General features: G+C 40.4%; 1 protein-coding gene across 2 annotated transcripts in view; it reads right to left on the bottom strand.

The window, feature by feature from the left end:
- The window catches only part of NBAS (NBAS subunit of NRZ tethering complex), a 365,227-nt gene that overhangs the window by 39,730 nt on the left and 305,979 nt on the right, over positions 1-19,518 (bottom strand). For both annotated transcript variants that reach the window (XM_032652473.1, XM_032652472.1), the window contains one exon: positions 8,622-8,817. In XM_032652473.1, the coding sequence (XP_032508364.1) occupies positions 8,622-8,817 (196 nt within the window). The remainder of the gene's footprint in view (positions 1-8,621; positions 8,818-19,518) is intronic.

The raw sequence follows: 19,518 nt of genomic DNA on the forward strand, positions 1-19,518 counted from the left end.
CTTTAAAGTCAATGACTGAATCCAGATCCAGACAGGGAAAGTGTAAGAGGGTCTCGAACGTCTGTGGTTCAAAAAGTGATGGGATGGGCACAAGTCAAAAGGATGCAGGAGAAGACCTGAGCAAAGCATTAAAATGGTGACAGTAATAGATTACAACCGCAGAACAAAATGAGAATCCTTGAGCTTGTAGTGATGTAAATAAATAAATAAATGAATAAATACATACGGGGGAGAACAAATGCTAAAAAATACCATTTGGGAGACACCACAGTGATCATTAACTCAGGCAAGAGTCATCAATGCATGCTAAAATTAGCTGGTGAAAGTACGGCGAGAAACAGTGCTTACACAATCTCAAAGTACCTCAACACAAGACACGTATTAATGCCAAAGGGAAAAAAGGTAATTTTATATAGAAGAAATATGGTTGACACCACCTCAATCAAGTGATCAAAATGAACACTGTCAGTAAAGGAACACAACAGTACCGTATATCTCCTAAGATAACGTAGTGGGAAGGACCCAAAATCACTTCTGTGGTATTCTCACCAAAAACGCACAACTTGGACTTCCCTGGTGGCGCAGTGGTTGAGAGTCCGCCTGCCGATGCAGGGGACACGGGTTCGCGCCCCGGTCCGGGAAGATCCCACATGCCACGGAGCGGCTGGGCCCGTGAGCCATGGCCGCTGAGCCTGCGCGTCTGGAGCCTGTGTTCCGCAACGGGAAAGGCCACAGCAGTGAGAGGCCCGCGTACCGCAGGAAAAAAAAAAAAATGCACAACTTGAATACACGAACAAAACTCAGACAAAGTCAAATTTAGTGGTATTTTACAAAATAATTGGCCAGTGCTTTTTAAAAAATGTCAAGGTCATAAAAGGTGGGGCGGGGTGGGGGGGGAAGAATGAGGAACTATTTCAGATTATGGGACCCTAAGGAGACATGGCATTAAGTGCAACGTGTGACCTGCACCGGACTCGGATCAGAAAAAAAAACCATTAGTGGGCCGACTGACAAAATCTGAATGATGGGTAAAAAAGATAAGGTATTGTATCAGTGTTAGCTGTAGTCATCTGAGATGGTAATATTTGGTGAACCAACATGAAGAGTATGTAAAATTCTTTGTATAGTTGACATCATTTTTTTGGTATTAAATATAAAATTTTCAAAATGAAAAGTTAAAAAAATTAGAGAACTTATGTCCAACTACCTCACATCCGCACCACCCTCCGGTATGCAAACACTTGTATGTTTCCTGCTTCTTTCCCCCTATTTTTCTTCAACTTTTCCCTCTAATGCATTAGAGGAATGAAGAGACAATAGCAATGCAGCTCCTTGGGAGCACGACTGCTACTAAGCAAAGGGCACTTGGATATTACTGTCCCACTATAAACAAAGCCAACTGGGCTGATCAGACCCTGGGGAAGGGTGCCCTGTGATGGAGTCAAAGCCATCCCCATGCAGTGACATTTACTAAACTCAAGTTTATTTCCCAGGAGGTGGTTGCTGTGAACTAAGACCCACGTAAGGCTATGAGGACAATCTGCCTGCGTGAAGGGGATAAACAGGGCCTCCCTATTTCACCCCCACTCCCCAAAAAAGTGCTGTTGAGATTTAAAACACACTACTGACAGCCCTGAACTTCGTGTCTTTCTCCACAAAACCGGGTTCTTCTGTATTTCCTAGCTAGCTAAGGAGCACCACTTCCTCCCTGGTAACTTCAGCAGAAATCAGAAAGGCACTGGACTCGTGTCTCATCTCCTGCACCCAAGCAGTCACCGAGTCCACTGGTAGAAACTCCTTCAGCTCTCTTTTCTATCCTCTTCCATCTTTGAAGCTGATACAAAGTTCAGGGCCAAGGTCAGGCAACTTGACCACAGCCTCTGTCCCCTAACTGGTGCCCCTCCAGTCCCGTGTTCACGCAGAGGTCAGAGGGCTTCTCCTAAAGCCCGGATCTGATCACGCTGCTTCTTGGGTGCCAATTTTCCGGGAGGCCTTAGGGTCACTGGGGTAAAAGCTGAGCAGGACACGGGGGCGGCTCCACCGTCCGACCTGCTTCTCTCCAGTTTCATCTCCCGGTGGCTCTTGCTTCCACACCGTACACCCAGCTGTGCTGAACTCAGGTCAAGGATGCCCTCCTCAGAGCAGTCTTCCTCACCACCTCCAGACAGAAGAGCTGCCTGCCCTCCTGAGCCCACGCACCGTGCAGACTTTTACCACAGCACCGAAGCACTTAGAGGATTTGCTTCTCTGTTCACAAATCTACATTCTCCATCGGATAGGAGTCCCCACACCAACAGCGTCCATCTACCTGGACCGGAGTCAGAGCTTTGCATGTGCAATTCCATTTAACCCTCACACATATTATTCCCATTTTACACATGAGGAAACTGAGGTTGTAAGAGGGTCAGTAACTAGTTCAAGTCCGGAGAGCTAGTCAGTGGTGAAACTGGGATTTGAATGCAGGTCTACCTGGTGAAGAGCCCAAACGCTTTACTCCCATTTGCTTTGTCTCTTTTTCTAACCCCAGAGAGTAGCAGAGGGAACGGTGCATAATCTATGCTTGAAGAATCTTCGATGAATGTTTCACATAGCGTACAGTTCAAACAGCAGTTATTAGGCACATTTTTCAGAATGTTTTAACTGAGCAGCAATTAACACATATAATGCTGTGTATTGAGAGAGTGGAAAATGCTAAAAGATGAAGCAATGTTTTCTGTTCTCTGAATCAAACTCCTGATTTCTCACACTTAATCACATCCAATCCACATAAAGTGACAGCGGGAAGAGAAGAGGACAGCAGAGCATGCTACCGAAATGTTACTGCTGAATGTATTCCGCTGGCAAATAGGAAGAGGAGTACTACAGGGCCAAAAGGAACACAGGCTGCCAGCTCACACAGAACTGGATGTGAACTCCAGTTCTATAGCTCACAAGCTGGGCAGGTCATGTAACCTCATCTTCTAGGTCACGTGACCTCATCTAAAACACAGCGAATGGTAACTACTTTGCAAGGCTGTTTTAAAGATGAAGTGCAGTGATGTGCACTTAGGACAGACACAGTCCACAGTCTCCTTATCTTCCCCCTGTGATGCCAGTGACAAGAGGGTGAAATCTTTAAAGGAAGAACCCATTATTCATAAGGAAGGACCTTCTCAAGGTCTCCAAACATTTGCAGAACCTAGTAATACGGATGTTCGCTTAACTTTAATCATTTTAGGAAAAAAGGCACATTGATCTCTTGCTCATATGTGGACAAACGTGCTTCTGATTTGTTTACTTCCACATGAGAAGCAACTAGCTGGTCAGAAATCACCATCGGCAAAATACGGCAAGTTAATACAAAATAGTATCAATCTAAAAGCACCAGGCCACTCTCTAAGGAAACAGTTGCATTATTCCGAGCAAATCATTTTATTTGCATGTAAGGGGGAAGCAGCATGGTCTAATCATCATTCATGGCAAGAACGTCGGACTGAACGTCAGGAGTCTCGGCCTTGCCACTTTAAAGGTGACCTTGGACATGTTTTTTAAGATTTAATATTCATTTATTCAACAAATACTTACTGAGTGTCTGTAAGATCCCTGTTCTCATGGAATTTATATTCTAATGGAAGAAGAAAGACATCACATAATAAATAGACAGACAGATAGAGGGGAAGAAGTTAGCAGACAGGGGTAAGTGATTAGAAGAGAAAAATGCTCATAAAATAGGTTGTGACTGGGTGGATGTAGTCATTTTGGAAATGGTGACATTTAGGATAAAATCTGAGGACGTAACTTCTTCCTTTTTGGACACCCACATCCCTCTCTATAAAATGTGACTACTGAACAAGGATGCTTTTGAACGTGTCTTCTAGTTCTAGGAATTTGTGATTTCATGGCTATTAGAGAAGTACTCGTGTGAACACATATTTTTAACATCAAATATTATCCTATATTTAGGAAAATCATTTATGGCAATGAGTCTTAGCTCTGAAGACATTTAAGGTAACAGTAATTCTTCTGTAAGGAACTAAATATAGCTTCGCACACTTAACTTTTCCTACTGATCTTTGTCGGAGCTCTGTCTGACAAGGAAGTGAGTATTTTGTTGATGTTTTGGCAAATGAAGCCAAGCTGGCCTCTGACGAGAAGGGCTAATGTATCCTTCCATGTATAAATGAATTTGTAATGAGGTTAGAAGTTGTCTTAAACTAATTCTTTCTGTTGATCACTTACAACCACAAATTCAGACAGACTGAAATTTTACGAAGTGAAATGAAACTCTAAGCCACATGTTCTTTTTTACATAAAAACAGAAAAAAAAATTAAGGTGATGGGGTATGAAATTTTTTAAGGAAACATCAGTATTTTGACCCATATTTTTCATGTACAAGTTAACTAGAAAATTACAAAACCTGAAAAACTCAGATAAATTGTACCAAGGGAATTAACACATTACATTCATTCCCCTCCCCCTCTACCTTCCTCCCCCCGCTCCGTCTCCCCGCTGCTCACCAAGCTGGGGCACATTTCTGGGACGGAAACGAAGGCCTTTCAAGCTGTTGAGAAATGAGGGCCCGTATTCTGCAGGAGCTGGCTGGTTTCCCAGCAACACATTGATTAGTGGGATCACTACTTTGGGCACCTTGAGGATAATTAAATATTAAGTCCCTATTTGATGTATGCAAAGTCTGCCTAAGAGGATTACCAGCCTCAGTGAAGGTAGCAGTCCCACATTTTCTGGTAATTGAACATTGCAATGTCATTACCTATTCTTCTCTTTACACTGTAAGACTGTCTCTATCCTTAATATTACCTTTGAGGATGGAGAAGGAGATAGGGAGAAATTAAGAAAATGAGAGCCTGTGCAGTCAACACTTCGGGGTCTTCTAGGCGTTTGGGATATGGAGATGAAGACGACCTCTGTCGAAGAAATGACAGAGGTGAGCAAACCATCCTCTGACTCCTCTGGTTCAAGGCTCCATTTTACATACCAAACAGCCAAGGCTCACAGTTTAAGAATCTTCTCCAAGATCAAAAACAACAGTGGAGGGAGGATGGAGACACATGCATATGATTTGTCCACCAGCGCCCCAACCTTTCTACTGGTCTAGTGAGAGGTAACACAGTTTTTTGAAAACAGTAATGGAGACCACCTCAAATTTAAACTATGGGCATAGTTCTACAGCATTCCAGAGGTTGTTGCTACTTCCATTCTGATGCTACAAATTTTTTGCATTCATTTTCTAAATAGCAAACAGCTATTTTATAAGGCAGCGTTCCCCTACCAAATTCACTTGCCCTCCAAAATAGATCTGAATAAGCAAGGCGAGGCTGACATAGAAAACTTAACTTTTAAAGGAGGAGAAGGAGGAGACACTCAGTGATTTCATTTATTTCGAAGAACTCTACAAACAAATAACATAATTAAGCCACTATGGTAGATTTTTTTTTTAATTGAAGCATAGTTGACTTGCAGTGTTGTATTAGTTTGAAGTGTATGACATAATGATTTGCTATTTTTATAGATATACTCCATATACAGTTATTATAAAATATTGGCTATATTCCCTGTGCCGTACATTACATCCTTGTAACTTATTTGTTTCACACCTAATAGCTTGTACCTCTTAATCCCCTCCACTTATCTTGCCCTCTCCCTACCACTCTCCCCTCCGGCAGCCATTAGCTTGTTCTCTGTACCTACGAGTCTGTTTCTGTTTTGTAATATCCATTTGTTTTATTTTTTTAGATTCCACACAAAAGTGACAACATACACTGTTTGTCGTTCTCTGACTTACTGGGTTCATTCAGGTTTTTTGTTACATCTTACAGAAAAAGGCCAAAAGTCAACCTTTTTGGCCAACCTAATATTTCACTAAGCGTAATACCCTCCCTAATATTTCACTCAGCGTAATACCCTCCAGATCCATCTGTGATGCTGTAAATGGCAAGATTTCATTCTTTTGTACGGCCTAGTAATATGCCACTGGAGATATATATCTGTCTATCTATATATCTCACATTTTCTTTATCCATTCAACTGTTGACAGACACTTAGGCTACTTCCATATCTTGGTTATTGTAATCAGTGCTGTTATGGACGCTGACATGTATGTATCTTTTCGAATTAGTATTTTCATTCTTTTTGGATATACACCCAGGAGCGGAACTGCAGGATCATATGGTAGTTCCATTTTTAATTTTTTGAGGAACCCCCCTACTTCTTTCTATAGTGGCTGCCCCAGTTTACACACCCACCAACAGTGTGCTAGGGTTCTCTTTTCTCCACATCCTTACCGGCCACATGTAAAAAAATGAAATGAGAACATTTTCTCACAACTTATACAAAAATAAACTCAAAATGGATTAAAGACCTAAATGTATGGTAGTTTCCTTATTTCTACTACCAAATACTTTAAGAAACTCAGATCATTAGCTTCCAAGGACCAGGAAATTGTTCTTATACAGAGGGAAAGTAGGAGGAGGTAGAAAATGTAAAAAGCGAAGGAGACATGAGATGACTTTTACTAAAGTCAAGAGATACCCTGGAGAGATGTTTGTTGGGGGCCTGAAAAGCTCACAGCACCAGAGGAAACACTGGCCAAACGAGGAGCAACACGCAGACTTTGCAAATGAGAGACAACAGTGTGTATTCAGTGAAATTAAGGTCAAGTCAGCTTAGAAAAGTGCATGGAAAAGGAGTCTTAACAAAGCTAAGCTCCCTTAAATACTGTCTTTGGAACAAGTTCAGCTAAGATGAAATTAAAATCTCAGAAATAGCCAGAAGTCACTGAAGTTATCTAAAAGCTGCAACTTGTTCTCTGAATAACTGGAACATCAAGGAAAACTCAAAAGAAGAAATAGTGGTTATACTTATGTTATTTCTGAAGCGTTTAGACCCAAATATCAGAGTGTATGTTCTAATGTGTCAACACAACAGGTAAGATGGATATTTTCCTCTTTTCCCAGTTTCCACATTGCTTCATAACGTTTCCGGTGCACAGACCTGACATGAAGTGAGGCTCCAACCACAGAAGCCGGCCTCATCGTCCTGCCAGGACAGAGGCATCAAGGAAGATGCAACTGAAAAAGGCTGAGAACTTGAAAAATGGAGGCTCTGTCAGGAAAGTGCATAAAAGTCAGAGCGTTCATTTGTTTCAGGATGAGTCAGAACTTAAGGTTCCACACGGCAAAAATAATGTGACCTAGTTTGGAGCTTACCTCCGAGATGCTTTGGGGACCTTCGGGTCTGCTGAAAACAAGCACACCTCGAGCATTCACTATGCCAGGGGCCTGGAGTATATGCCATAGCCCATTGCATTAGTGTTCCCAGACTGCTCCTGAAAAAGCCCGTTAGTGGTCTCTTGATGCAATTCAAAGTGAAATGCTGAGACTAAATAATGTGATATGGTCATGATGCTTCAGAGAGTATTATTCAGATACTAGTGACTTTTAATACAATCCATTTCAGCAATTTGGCAAGATTAGAGAATCTTTGATAAGTCCATCTTGTTTGAATCTCAAATTCCCTAACTCTGAAGAACAGATAACAGTATTTACCTGTTTCTCTCACAGAGGGAAATAAGAATATGTGAGGTAATTCTAAAGATGCTCTGAGAGGAGCCTCGAGATGTCCTTAATATTTGGTTCTCTTCTAAAAAGAAGTTCATTGTTCTTTAAATGAAATAATAAGGAAACAAACAGAAATGATAAAGCAAAGCTTTAAAATTAGAAGGTACATTGAGTTGGAATCAGACTTCTAGGAAACTCTTTTGCAGACTAGATTAACCTAGGAAGTCTTATTTTCTAACTTTTATTGGCCTGTAGCCTACTCTGCAAGCTAAAGCACTTGATTAAGTGCTGACTCTTAGATCCTACGCTTTCAGGACGCATCAGTTTAGAATCTAAGCCAAAATTCAACAGCCACCGTATTTCGATTTAGGAATTGGCCTTTCCACTTAATCAACAAGCATTTAAGCTCTGAACGTGTGCACAGCATACTTAGAGGGATTTGAAAACTGATAGGTATATCCTCCAGGGTTTCTCCGTTTTCAGGTAGTGGGGAGACAAAACTTTTAGTAGTAGTAGTAACAGCAGTAATAATGATAATAATAGATCAAATGTGTGGACCTCAAGGTTCAATGAATTAAGATTGAAATGGTCAGGGAAGGGTCCAGAGAGGTGATGGACTGAGTGAGCCCTGAAGGATGATATGGAGGAACCAAGATCTCGTGTGCCTGCTGCATTTTGTCTGTGTGTATACAGAAGAGAAGGGAGGGCATAATAGTGCCTGGGCAGAGCATAAAAGAAATGAAATAGCTATACTGCATGCTGAATTTCCACTTAGATCTGCATTTCTCCAGGGAAAGGGTGAGCTGCCATAATTAACTGATACTATGAAAAATCCCGACTGTACCCTATGAAGAGAAAAATTGGATACACATGTTAGGTGACTGAGGCATCATCTACTATGCATATTCAAACATACGGAAAAATAAAAACAAAATCTGTTGCACATATTTAACGACTACAGAGTTGGACTGACGAACACACTGGGAAGTTTGCATGAGCAAGCTGGTTACTCACCTGAAGGTGGTTTAAAGTAATCAAGAAATAACAGTCAGATGCTCCCTTACCTGTCTCTGGGGCCAAGTGGCTTTGAGGATGGCCTCCGTTCTAAAGAACACAAGGAGCCTGCCATCCTCCTCGGTCAGGTGAAATGACTGTTCCAGAATCTGCAGCACTTGAATGCGGGGCCTCACGGGCCAGGCGTCGTCAGCACAGAAAGGCCGCAGCCACTCCAGCAGGTCCTCAGAGGACACCAGCTCTTCTCTGCAAAATCAAGGGTTAGATTAAAAAGAAAAAAAAAAAAGACTTAGTAGTTTCTAATTCCAGTAATCAAATGTGGTGACTGATCTAAACAACTGTTTGTTGGGTGACTTTATTTTTTTTCCTACTGCGAGGAAAAATGTAGGTTTTAAACGGCTTAAAGCAAACCACATTAGGTGTTTAAAAACTATGTAAAATGCATGTGATTTTTAAACAGTATCATATTCAAATGAGTTACAGAAAGCAGATAAACATAATATGTTCTTAGCTACTCCATTTCTTAAGCAAAGTTTATTAAGAAGCACGGCTTATTTCAAAGTTCTATGAAGATGTATGCCCAGTGCCCATCCAGTTCCCAGGGCTTAAAAGACTCCCTTTTTGGGCTTCCCTGGTGGCGCAGTGGTTAAAAGTCTGCCTGCCGATGCAGGGGACATGGGTTTGTGCCCCAGCCCAGGAAGATCCCCAAATGCCGCGGAGCGGCTAGGCCCGCGAGCCACAGCCCCTGAGCCTGTGCGTCCGGAGCCTGTGCTCCGCAACGGGAGAGGCCACAACAGTGAGAGGCCCGTGTACCGCAAAAATAAATAAATAAATAAATAAATAAAGACTCTCTTTGTATTGAATTGAATTGACAACTAGCTCAATGGGCAAAATTAAAGATTTTCAAATCAAACAGTTTTCAATAGAACACTGCTTTACAGTGATAACTGTTTCTATTGATAATAGTTCACATAGGAGGGTGCTAGAGTCTTGGATAACCAGGTAGGCATCTGGAAAAAATCTTTGATTGAAATATTATTTTAGTCTTGGCAAACAAAATAACTCTTGTAATACAATTTTCATGAATGGCTTATCTCATCAACTAGTTAATAACTTTGAATTCAAAGAAAAAGAAAAAAGTATGGTTCATTTCTACTAATGATACTAATAGTGCCAGGCATCATTAGGTAATTTTATATAAACTATTACTAGTTGACAATAACTATACAAAGTAAATATATTTACTTTGTAAATATTTTATTGAAAATTTTTTCAGTTTTATTGAGATATAATTGGCATACAACGTTGTATTAGTTTAAGGTGTACAACGTCATGATTTATGTATATATACTGCAAAATAATTACCACAGTAAGTTAACATCCATCATCTGATATAGTTACAAACTTTTTTTTCTTGAGATGAGGACTTTTAAGATCTCTCTTAGTAACTTCCAAATATATAATATATTGTTAACTATAGTCATCATGCTGTACATGTAAATTCCATTTTATAGATGAGGAAACAGACTTCATGGAAGTGATAGTGTATGCCCACAACAACTATACTAGTGCAGTATGACCCCAAAGTCCATGTTCTTTCTACTATTTTTCTGTGATAGAATTTAAATAAGGGGTTAGAGTATCAAATTTGATACTACCTTAAAAATAAAATATGAATGTGTGATTATTAAAGAACTGGGAGGTCTAAAAGAATTTGTCGAAGGGGACATTTGTACAACTTTCTATCCAGTACTAGAATCTTTTCATTTATAATCCCAAATGGACCATCTTAGGAAAACAACTTATTTGATGATGATGTCGATGAATTACTACCACCGATGACTGTCAAGAGGTCACTCATACAGAAGCCTCACTTCCACAAGGCCCTAGAGATCCAGGCTAAAGCACTGACTTATATACATTCTTTTATAACCAGATCCTTAGGCTTTCACCAATAAATCACCTACATCAAGTTCCAAATTCCATGAACTAACAAGACCACATAAAATTTTTTTAAAACTTCTGAGAATAAAACTCTACAATACCACTGAGTATTTCTCTCAGTGTGCATTCTATAATATACTTGCCAATACAATTTCAGGGCAATTTAAATTAAAAAAAAAAGTTCGTTATTTGTATTTAGGAATAAAATATGTTACAAAATGCCATGGACAACTGGTTCAAGCATTTCCTAAATTTACAGACATTTGTTAGTTTTATCTATGAGTGCCACTCTTTATATGTATCAGCAATGTCAAAACTGGGGTGCAAAGGAAGCAGAATGCTATAAATATTTCCTGGATATCTACTACTTGAAAAGCAAACAGACAGTATTGTGTAGTGCAAAGAGTAGTATTTTGGAATTCGATGGACCTATGAATCTTTTCCAACAACTCTCAATAAAAATCATGAATGTCATCATTCCCGTCTTACAGTTAAGTAGACAAAGGTCCTGAAAGTGTCTCTGTTGGAGTCTTTGCAACCAAGATAACTTAAATAAAGTACCCAGAACTGCATGTGGCACAGAGGAAGGATTTAATAAACAGCAACCATCATCCGAATAATCACCATCATTTTATTATCAGCATCAACAGAGTGCTAGCTTGTACCGGATGATCAGGGATGAACAATTATATGATCTGTGCCTTCAAAGAGTTAGTAACACAACGAAACAGAAAGACTTCACAAATGACCATTCTCTAAATATTAACATAATATAAATGTGAACAGTTGTTTTGAAGAAAGAGTAAAATCAGGGAAGGCTTCACAGAGGACGTGGCCTCTGAACCGGATCACAAAGGGCAAATGGAAGGCACATAAGTGGAAAGGTGGGAAAATATAATCCAGATAAAGAGAAGAGCAAGGGGGAAAAAAAAAAGTCCCAAGATTTCAAAGGACATAGCATGTTCAGGGAGCAATAAAAGCACAGATGGCTGGGGGTCAATCAGAGGAGACAGCAAAGTGAGGACAGGTCTCCTGACCTGGATAACCAGGAGCTCGCACACAGGCTGAAAAGGTGGCGCACATTCAAGCTCTGAAAACACAGGCTTTGCAGACATCAGCCCAGATTCAGTTCCCAGAATGACCACTTCCTGACAGCACTACACTGACCAAGAAGTCACGTAACGGTTCTGAGCCTCAGTGTCTTATTTGTAAATTGTAGATAGATAATAACCCCTTACTCGTGGAGTGGTTGAGAATGAAATACATAAAATGAAATAATAAAGCACATAATACATTATCTGGCACATAACGAAGAACTTCAATTAGTGGCAGCAATGATTACTGAGGACATTGGTCTTACCAGGCGTGGAATGGGAATGATGGGGGGTTTCTGAGCAGTGAAATATCAGTCATGTTAGCGCTTAGAGAGGTGTGCAGGCCGGGGCATGCTCAGGCCCTTTCGGTGAGGCCTGCACTGGTCAAATTAAGTGTAATTCAAGAGAAAAGAAAATTAAAGTACATTTTGGGCTTTGCGTCCAAGCCAGTTTCACATAATAAGAAGCTGATATTTTTGACCCTGTCACCCAAGTGCCAAGAGGGGAGCAGGTAGGATGAGCTAGAACGGGAAGAAGCTGGAGTCATGAAGACTGGATGGAAGTTATGAAAATAATGCAAGACCTGCATACAGTGAACAAGAATGAAAACTGTCAATAATAATAATTATGAAAGCTTACTGTGTGCCATGAATTACATCACTTCATCGTCACTATCTTTCTCAAGTATTCTGTCAGCATCTCCAGTTTGTGGATAAGGAAGTAACCAAAGAGACGTTTAATAACTTGTCCACAGTTACACAGTAAGTCGTGGAGCCAATATTTGAACTTGGACGATGTTACTGCTTTGTCAATCACTATGCAATGCTACTGAACCAAATGGGGGCAAATTCCAGAACACTGTGGCAGTAGATTAAAATTATTCAGGTACTGATGTGATACAGAGAGATTATTATCATAGCGTTTCCCAAGTCATTAGATTTAGATTCCTTTTACCTAACAACTTGCTGTGCAGTTGATAACATTGGACATTTTGGAAAAAACTGCTCTAAGTTGTGGTTGATAGTTCAAATACATAATAAAATTACGAAAACTCATTCCTAAAACAGAAACATTGTGCTCTAGAAGCACTATGTTATAGATGAGCTTGGCTATATACTGTGAACATTTGTGCTCTATAAGACTGCACAGAAATGAAAGGCAGCTCTGTAGGAAAAGCTGTCCAGGAAATCGACCAGACAGTATCTCCTAAAGTTTTTAGCTGCAACATTTTAATTTCAATTTGAGTTTTTAAAATTCATAGCCTTTCTTATGATTCGGCAAATACACACACACACACACACACACACACACACATATACAGAGGCAAAGAAAGAAAAACAATGTTAGAATTGTGATAGAATGTTAACAATTGGTGAATCAAGGGGAAGAAAATATAGTCATTATTTTTCAATCTTTGCAACTTTTCTGTGGGTTTGAAATTTTTCAAGATAAGCAGGTGGGTAAAAAATAACCAATTGCAACTTTCTTTTTTTAATAAATGTATTTATTTTTGGCTGCGTTGGGTCTTCGTTGCTGCGTGTGGGCTTTCTCTACTTGTGGCGAGCAGGGGCTACTCTTAGCTGCGGTGCACAGGCTTCTCACTGCGGTGGCTTCTGCTGTTGCAGAGCACGGGCTCTAGGCTCACGGGCTTCAGTAGCTGTGGCACGCAGGCTCAGTAGTTGTGGCGCATGGGCTTAGTTGCTCCACAGCATGTGGGATCTTCCCAGACCAGGGCTTGAGCCTGTGTCTCCTGAATTGGCAGGTGGATTCTTAACCACTGCGCCACCAGGGAAGCCCCCAATTACGACTTTTACAATGTAAAAAAGAAAAACAAAACAGAATGGGAAGGAAAATGATTCCATTTTTATAGCATTTTATGGAGGCAAGGAGAGGGTTTAATGAGCTTAGGAATAAAAAGAGAACATGATTTCAAAACGTTTTTACCTTATTATAAAAGAGATATACAAATGATTTTAAAAAGATGTGAAATAGGTAATAGAGAAAAATATCTCAGTTTCATTGCAAATACACAGACATTTGCTTCTACCTCTTTCCCTATAATGAGGATTTCCGTGGTGGGGGGAGGTTATTGTACTACACAGGGTAATTCAGTACACTTTTTTTAAAAAAAAATTAACTACTAAAGGAAACACACACACATTCACACAATCAGTTTTGGCCCAAAAGATAAGGAGTCTTCTGAAATACACGAGTAGTTCTATTAACAGAAAAGAACAAGAGCAGCAACAATGACAACAAAACTAGGTTCACCGAATGATTAATTTGAGAATATGATGTTCTACTAGGTAAGTAAGGTAGTATAAGAGGATATGCACAAAACTACAAAGGAACGGAAAAGAAATGCCAACTAAACAAAGGCAATTATTGAATCAAAGAAAAAAGACAGATTCTGAGAATATTAATACGCTGATCCTTTGTATAAGAGTTTGCAGATTCTGCGTGGCATAAACGTATGAAGATACCCCAACCTTGAACTTAAACGATTATGGTCTATTAAAAGAGACAGTAAATATGAAAAGCACTTTATATATCATGATGCACTACACAAAATAAAATTGTTCTTATTTGAGAATGGGAGAAGGAAAGACTGCATTCAGACAAGACAAACATAGACCTCTGTGATTTCTTCTAAATATAAATGTCATAGAACTGGAATGCCTGAAGGGAACAGAAGGTCACTCTGTCCAACCTTCTAGATTGAAGTTATAAACCAGCAGCCAGCGTTTTGTACTGGCTTACACAGTATATACCAATGTTTCAAAATTTAGAAATTTTACACACTGAAGATTTACCAGCTCTTCTTTTTTTCTCCCGCTTTATTGAGATATAATTGACATACAGCACTGTCTAAGTTTAAGGTGTACAGCATAATGATTTGACTTACATATATTGTGAAGATTACCATAGTAAGTTTAGTGAAAATCCATCATCTCATATAGATACAAAAAGGAAAAAGAAAAATATTTTTTTTCATGTGATGAGATCTCTTAGGATCCACTCTCTTAACAACGTAGCTTCCCTTTAAATGCTGGAAGATAAGGACTCACTGGCAGCTGCTTCCCTTAGATAAGGCCTCCTGAGCTCTCAAGTACCCCTCTGCCTCCAAACTTCCTACCTTCCCTTAAGCCCCGTCCACCTTGCTCACTTCCATTACCTGCCTGGCCTCAGTAGGAAATGAGTTTGCAAACTGATCTGTATCATGCTAGGCTAGATGGAGAGAGAAGGACAGGCAGGTGGGCGGGCCCAGGGCGGAGAGCAAGTAAACGTGAATGAGCGAACAGTGAGAGAAGTAAGTGCTCATATTCTGGGTAGGTCCCTGAACTCAGTTAAGGAACCGATCCACACACTGCGCACACTTTCCTCACTACACATGGAACGGGGTGGAGCAGACATTTCCCAGGACAACGTCTTCTATTCATCAGCTCCCGTGAAACAACTGGGGCACCTGACAAAGAGTAAAAGGGAACTGAAAACAAATGAATGCATAACGTGTTAATGGCATTGCAGTAGTATAAAAAGTGTGATTTTTTTTCAAATAATTATCATAATCAAGTTATATTAAAAGATAAATTCCTACAAAGGCAATAATTTTGGTGTGTGCAGAATTCCAATCTCAAATCGTAACTTTTGGTAAATAAATACTAACAACGTCTTTGTGGCTGCTCTCAAATGTACGCCAATCAGAAAATCTTCTTGAGGTTCATTCATCAATAGAAACATGGACACATCTCACTGTAATGCGGCAGAAACGGCAGCTGTGAAGTAATAAATATCGCCTTAGGTGGCCCCAAGGAACACTGCAGTGGTAGAGTGGATCCACCCTCCTGGTCGGCGACCATGGCTTTCAGCAGGGTTCATATCACAGAACAGAGGGCTCATGCACTGGGGGTACTTGGAGATCATCTGATGATTCACTTTGCCTCACAGAGCGGGAAGAGTAAGAAGAAACTGGATTCAATTTGCTCTAGTGGGCTTTCTTTACCTTTTCCTTTTTTTTTGGGGGGGGGGGGGCGGGGTCTTTTGTGTGCTTTAAAAATAATGTGAAGTCCCTAGGTACCTCCAAAGAGCTCAATGAAGCCTGAACGATCTGACACTGTTCAATATACAGGAAGCTTTAAGACAGCTGAAGCTGCTACTGGGATCAAGCAGCAATTCAAACAAACAAAGACTCCTAAAACACGCAACAGTTCTGAAGGAAGTCTTTCTCCCTCTTTGAGTGGTGCACAGAGGAATTCCTCATGAATTATCTGTTCTCTGAGTGGATTTACTTCTGTACATCCTTTTGAGAATCACTAATATACTGGTTCACACTTGTGGGTCTTTTCTGTTAGGAAATTTTTTAAAGGTATATGAAGGCAGGGAGTAGAAGAGGAAATGAGGCCAAGGCAGAAAGAAGGAGGTGCAAGCGGTGAGAAAATGGAGGAAAGTAATGCCTTAAGACCTTGCAAAGTTCAGTCTATGGACTAAGTGGCACTTGGGAGCTGGTTGGAAACGCACAATCTCAGGTGCTACCTACACCTACCCAAGTAAAATCTGTATTTTAATAAGATCCCTGGGCAATTCCTAAGCAGAAGGATGTTTGAGAAGCGCTGCCTTAACAGTCCATTGCAGACTCTTCAATGTCAGAAAAAGATGAGATACGGTAAGAGAAATTCACAACATGTCTTTATCTGGGCGACCCCAGACAATCTACAAAACCTGTCTGACCTTCATTTCCTCATCTGTAAAATGGAGATGACAATAATAGTAATATGATAGGGTGGTTCTGAGGACTGAGTGAGTTGTTAAATAAGAATAAGTAATGGATGTTCATTAGATTTTTGGTTTTAAACCGCATCAAGGTATTTTCTTAGTTCCTGGTTTAGTGGGTATATTATTTTAGAACATTATAATTTTAGCTGTTGAATTTTTGGAAACATTTTTTCCCTAGGCAAACTAATAAACTAATCCTTAACACAAACTAGAAATTTAAAATATACTCTCAAAATATGATGTTACAGATATACATAAATACAGGCACACCTCACCTTATCACACTTCACTTTATCGCACTTTAGACACTGTCTTTTTTTTAACAAATTGGTGGCCACCCTGCATTGAGCAAGTCTACTGATGCCATTTTTCCAAAAGCATTTGCTCAATTCATGTCTCTGTATCACATTTTGGTAATTCTCACAATATTTGAAACTTTTTCATTATTATTATATTTGTTATGGTAATCTGTGATCAGTGATCTTTGATTTTCCTACTGTAATTGTTCTGGCATTTTTTAGCAATAAAGTATTTTTTAATTAAGGTATGCAGAATTTTTTTTAGACACAATGCTTTTTCTGTACAATTAATAGACAACAGTACAGTATAAACATAACTTTTATATACACTGAAAAACCAAAAAAATTTGTGTGACTTGCTTTATTGTGATATTCACTTTATTGTGGTGGTCTGGAACCACACTCTCAATATCCCTGAGGTACATATGTAATGGGAGAAAACATACACGCTCATATAATAAATTTAATAGGCACAAGCCTCTGAATAATGATCGTACTCTCATCTTTAATTGTAGATGTTATAAAAGGTTTTTGTCAGAAACAGACTCACAGACACAGAGGACAGACTAGTGGTTCCCACGTGGGAGTGGGGTGGGGGAGGGATGGATGGGGAGTTTGGGATTAGCAGATGCAAACAATTATATATAGAATGGATAAAAACAAGGTCCTACTGTATAGCACAGGGAACTATATCTAATATCCTGTAATAAACCATAATGGAAAAGAATATGAAAAAGAATATATATATATATATATATATATATATATATATATATATATATAAAACTGAATCACTTTGCTGTACACCAGAAACACAACATTGTAAATTAATTATACTTCAAAAAGATAATTTTTTTTATTTTTTAAAGGTTTTTGACAAAATGGAGCCCGCGTTTCGGCAGAGCTGGAACTCCTGGCTCGGGGTCTCTCCCCTCCACTGCCACGGAGCTGCCCTGGAGCCCCAAGGGAGGGCGGCCTCACTGAGGCTGCCGGCTCTGGAGGGGCCCCACCGGCCAAAGCCGCGACCATCCTGGGGACCGCGGGCCAGTTCCCTGAAACCTGGACCTCGAAGGCCACCTTTATACACACAAAAAAATGGTTTTTCCATTTGGAAGCCAACATGTCAGAGTAGACACGCCACCCTGAGGGCACTCTCAGAAGGCCTACTGGCTCCCGGGCCCACCAGGAAAGAGCAGCTTCGGCCCAGGTTCGGCGGAGCCAGAGGAGGGCGGGGAGAGAACCATGTGAATGAGCTCTGGAGTCTGAGTGCAGCACAGTTTTCTGAAGAAGCAGGATGCTGATCTAGACGTGGAAAAAGACCAGTCGAGCAGCTGTATTAGAAGACATGTGGTATATACGAAGCTCGTGATCCATGGGGGAAATTTTGCCAGGTGGCTGGCAGGGTCTTGGTGCTCCGGCCGGGTGTCAGGCGTCAGCCTCTGAGGTGGGAGAGCCAAATTCAGGACACTGGACCACCAGAGACCACCCGGCCCCACGTAATATCAATCGGCGAGAGCTCTCCCAGAGATCTCTGTCTCAACACTAAGACCCAGCTCCACTCAACGGCCAGCAAATTCCAGTGCTGGACACCCTATGCCAAACAACTAGCAAGACAGGAACACAACCCCACCCATTAGCAGAGAGGCTGCCTAAAATCATAATAAGGCTACAGACACCCCAAAACACACCACCGGATGCGGTCCTGCCCACCAGAAAGACAAGATCGAGCCCCACCCAACAGAACACAGGCACCAGTCCCCTCCACCAGGAAGCCTACACAAGCCACTGAACCAACCTCACCCACTGGGGGCAGACACCAAAACCAATGGAAACTATGAACCTGCAGCCTGCAGAAAGGAGACCCCAAACACAGTAAGTTAAACAAAATGAGAAGACAGAGAAATATGCAGCAGATGAAGGAGCAAGGTAAAAACCCACCAGACCAAACAAATGAAGAGGAAATAGGCAGTCTACCTGAAAAAGAATTCAGAGTAATGATAGTAAAGATGATCCAAAATCTTGGAAATAGAATGTAGAAAATAAAAGAAATGTTTAACAAGGACCTAGAAGAACTAAAGAGCAAACAAACAATGATGAACAACACAATAAATGAAATCAAAAATTCTCTAGAAGGAATCAGTAGCAGAATAACTGAGGCAGAAAAAGGGATAAGTGACCTGGAAGATAAAATAGTGGAAATAACTGCTGCAGAGCAGAATAAAGAAAAAAGAATGAAAAGAGTTGAGGACAGTCTCAGAGACCTCTGGGAGAACATTAAACACACCAACATTCGAATTATAGGGATCCCAGAAGAAGAGAAAAAGAAAGTTCTGAGAAAATATGTGAAGAGATTATAATTGAAAACTTCCCTAACATGGGAAAGGAAATAGTCAATCAAGTCCAGGAAGCGCAGAGAAGTCCCACACAGGATAAATGCAAGGAGAAACACACCAAGACACATATTAACCAAACTATCAAAAATTAAATACAAGGAAAAGATATTAAAAGCAGCAAGGGAAAAGCAACAAATAATATACAAGGGAATCCCCATAAGGTTAACAGCTGATCTTTCAGCAGAAACTCTGCAAGCCAGAAGGGAGTGACAGGATGTATTTAAAGTGATGAAAGGGAAGAACCTACAACCAAGATTACTCTACCAGGCAAGGATCTCATTCAGATTCGACAGAGAAATCAAAAGCTTTACAGACAAGCAAAAGCTAAGAGACTTCAGCACCACCAAACCAGCTCTACAACAAATGCTAAAGGAACTTCTCTAGGCAGGAAACACAAGAGAAGGAAAAGACCTATAAAAACAAGAGGGAGGAGATAAGGGGTTA

This window comes from Phocoena sinus, chromosome 13 (genome assembly GCF_008692025.1).
Source record: "Phocoena sinus isolate mPhoSin1 chromosome 13, mPhoSin1.pri, whole genome shotgun sequence".
In the NCBI taxonomy this organism is placed as follows: Eukaryota; Metazoa; Chordata; class Mammalia; order Artiodactyla; family Phocoenidae; genus Phocoena; species Phocoena sinus.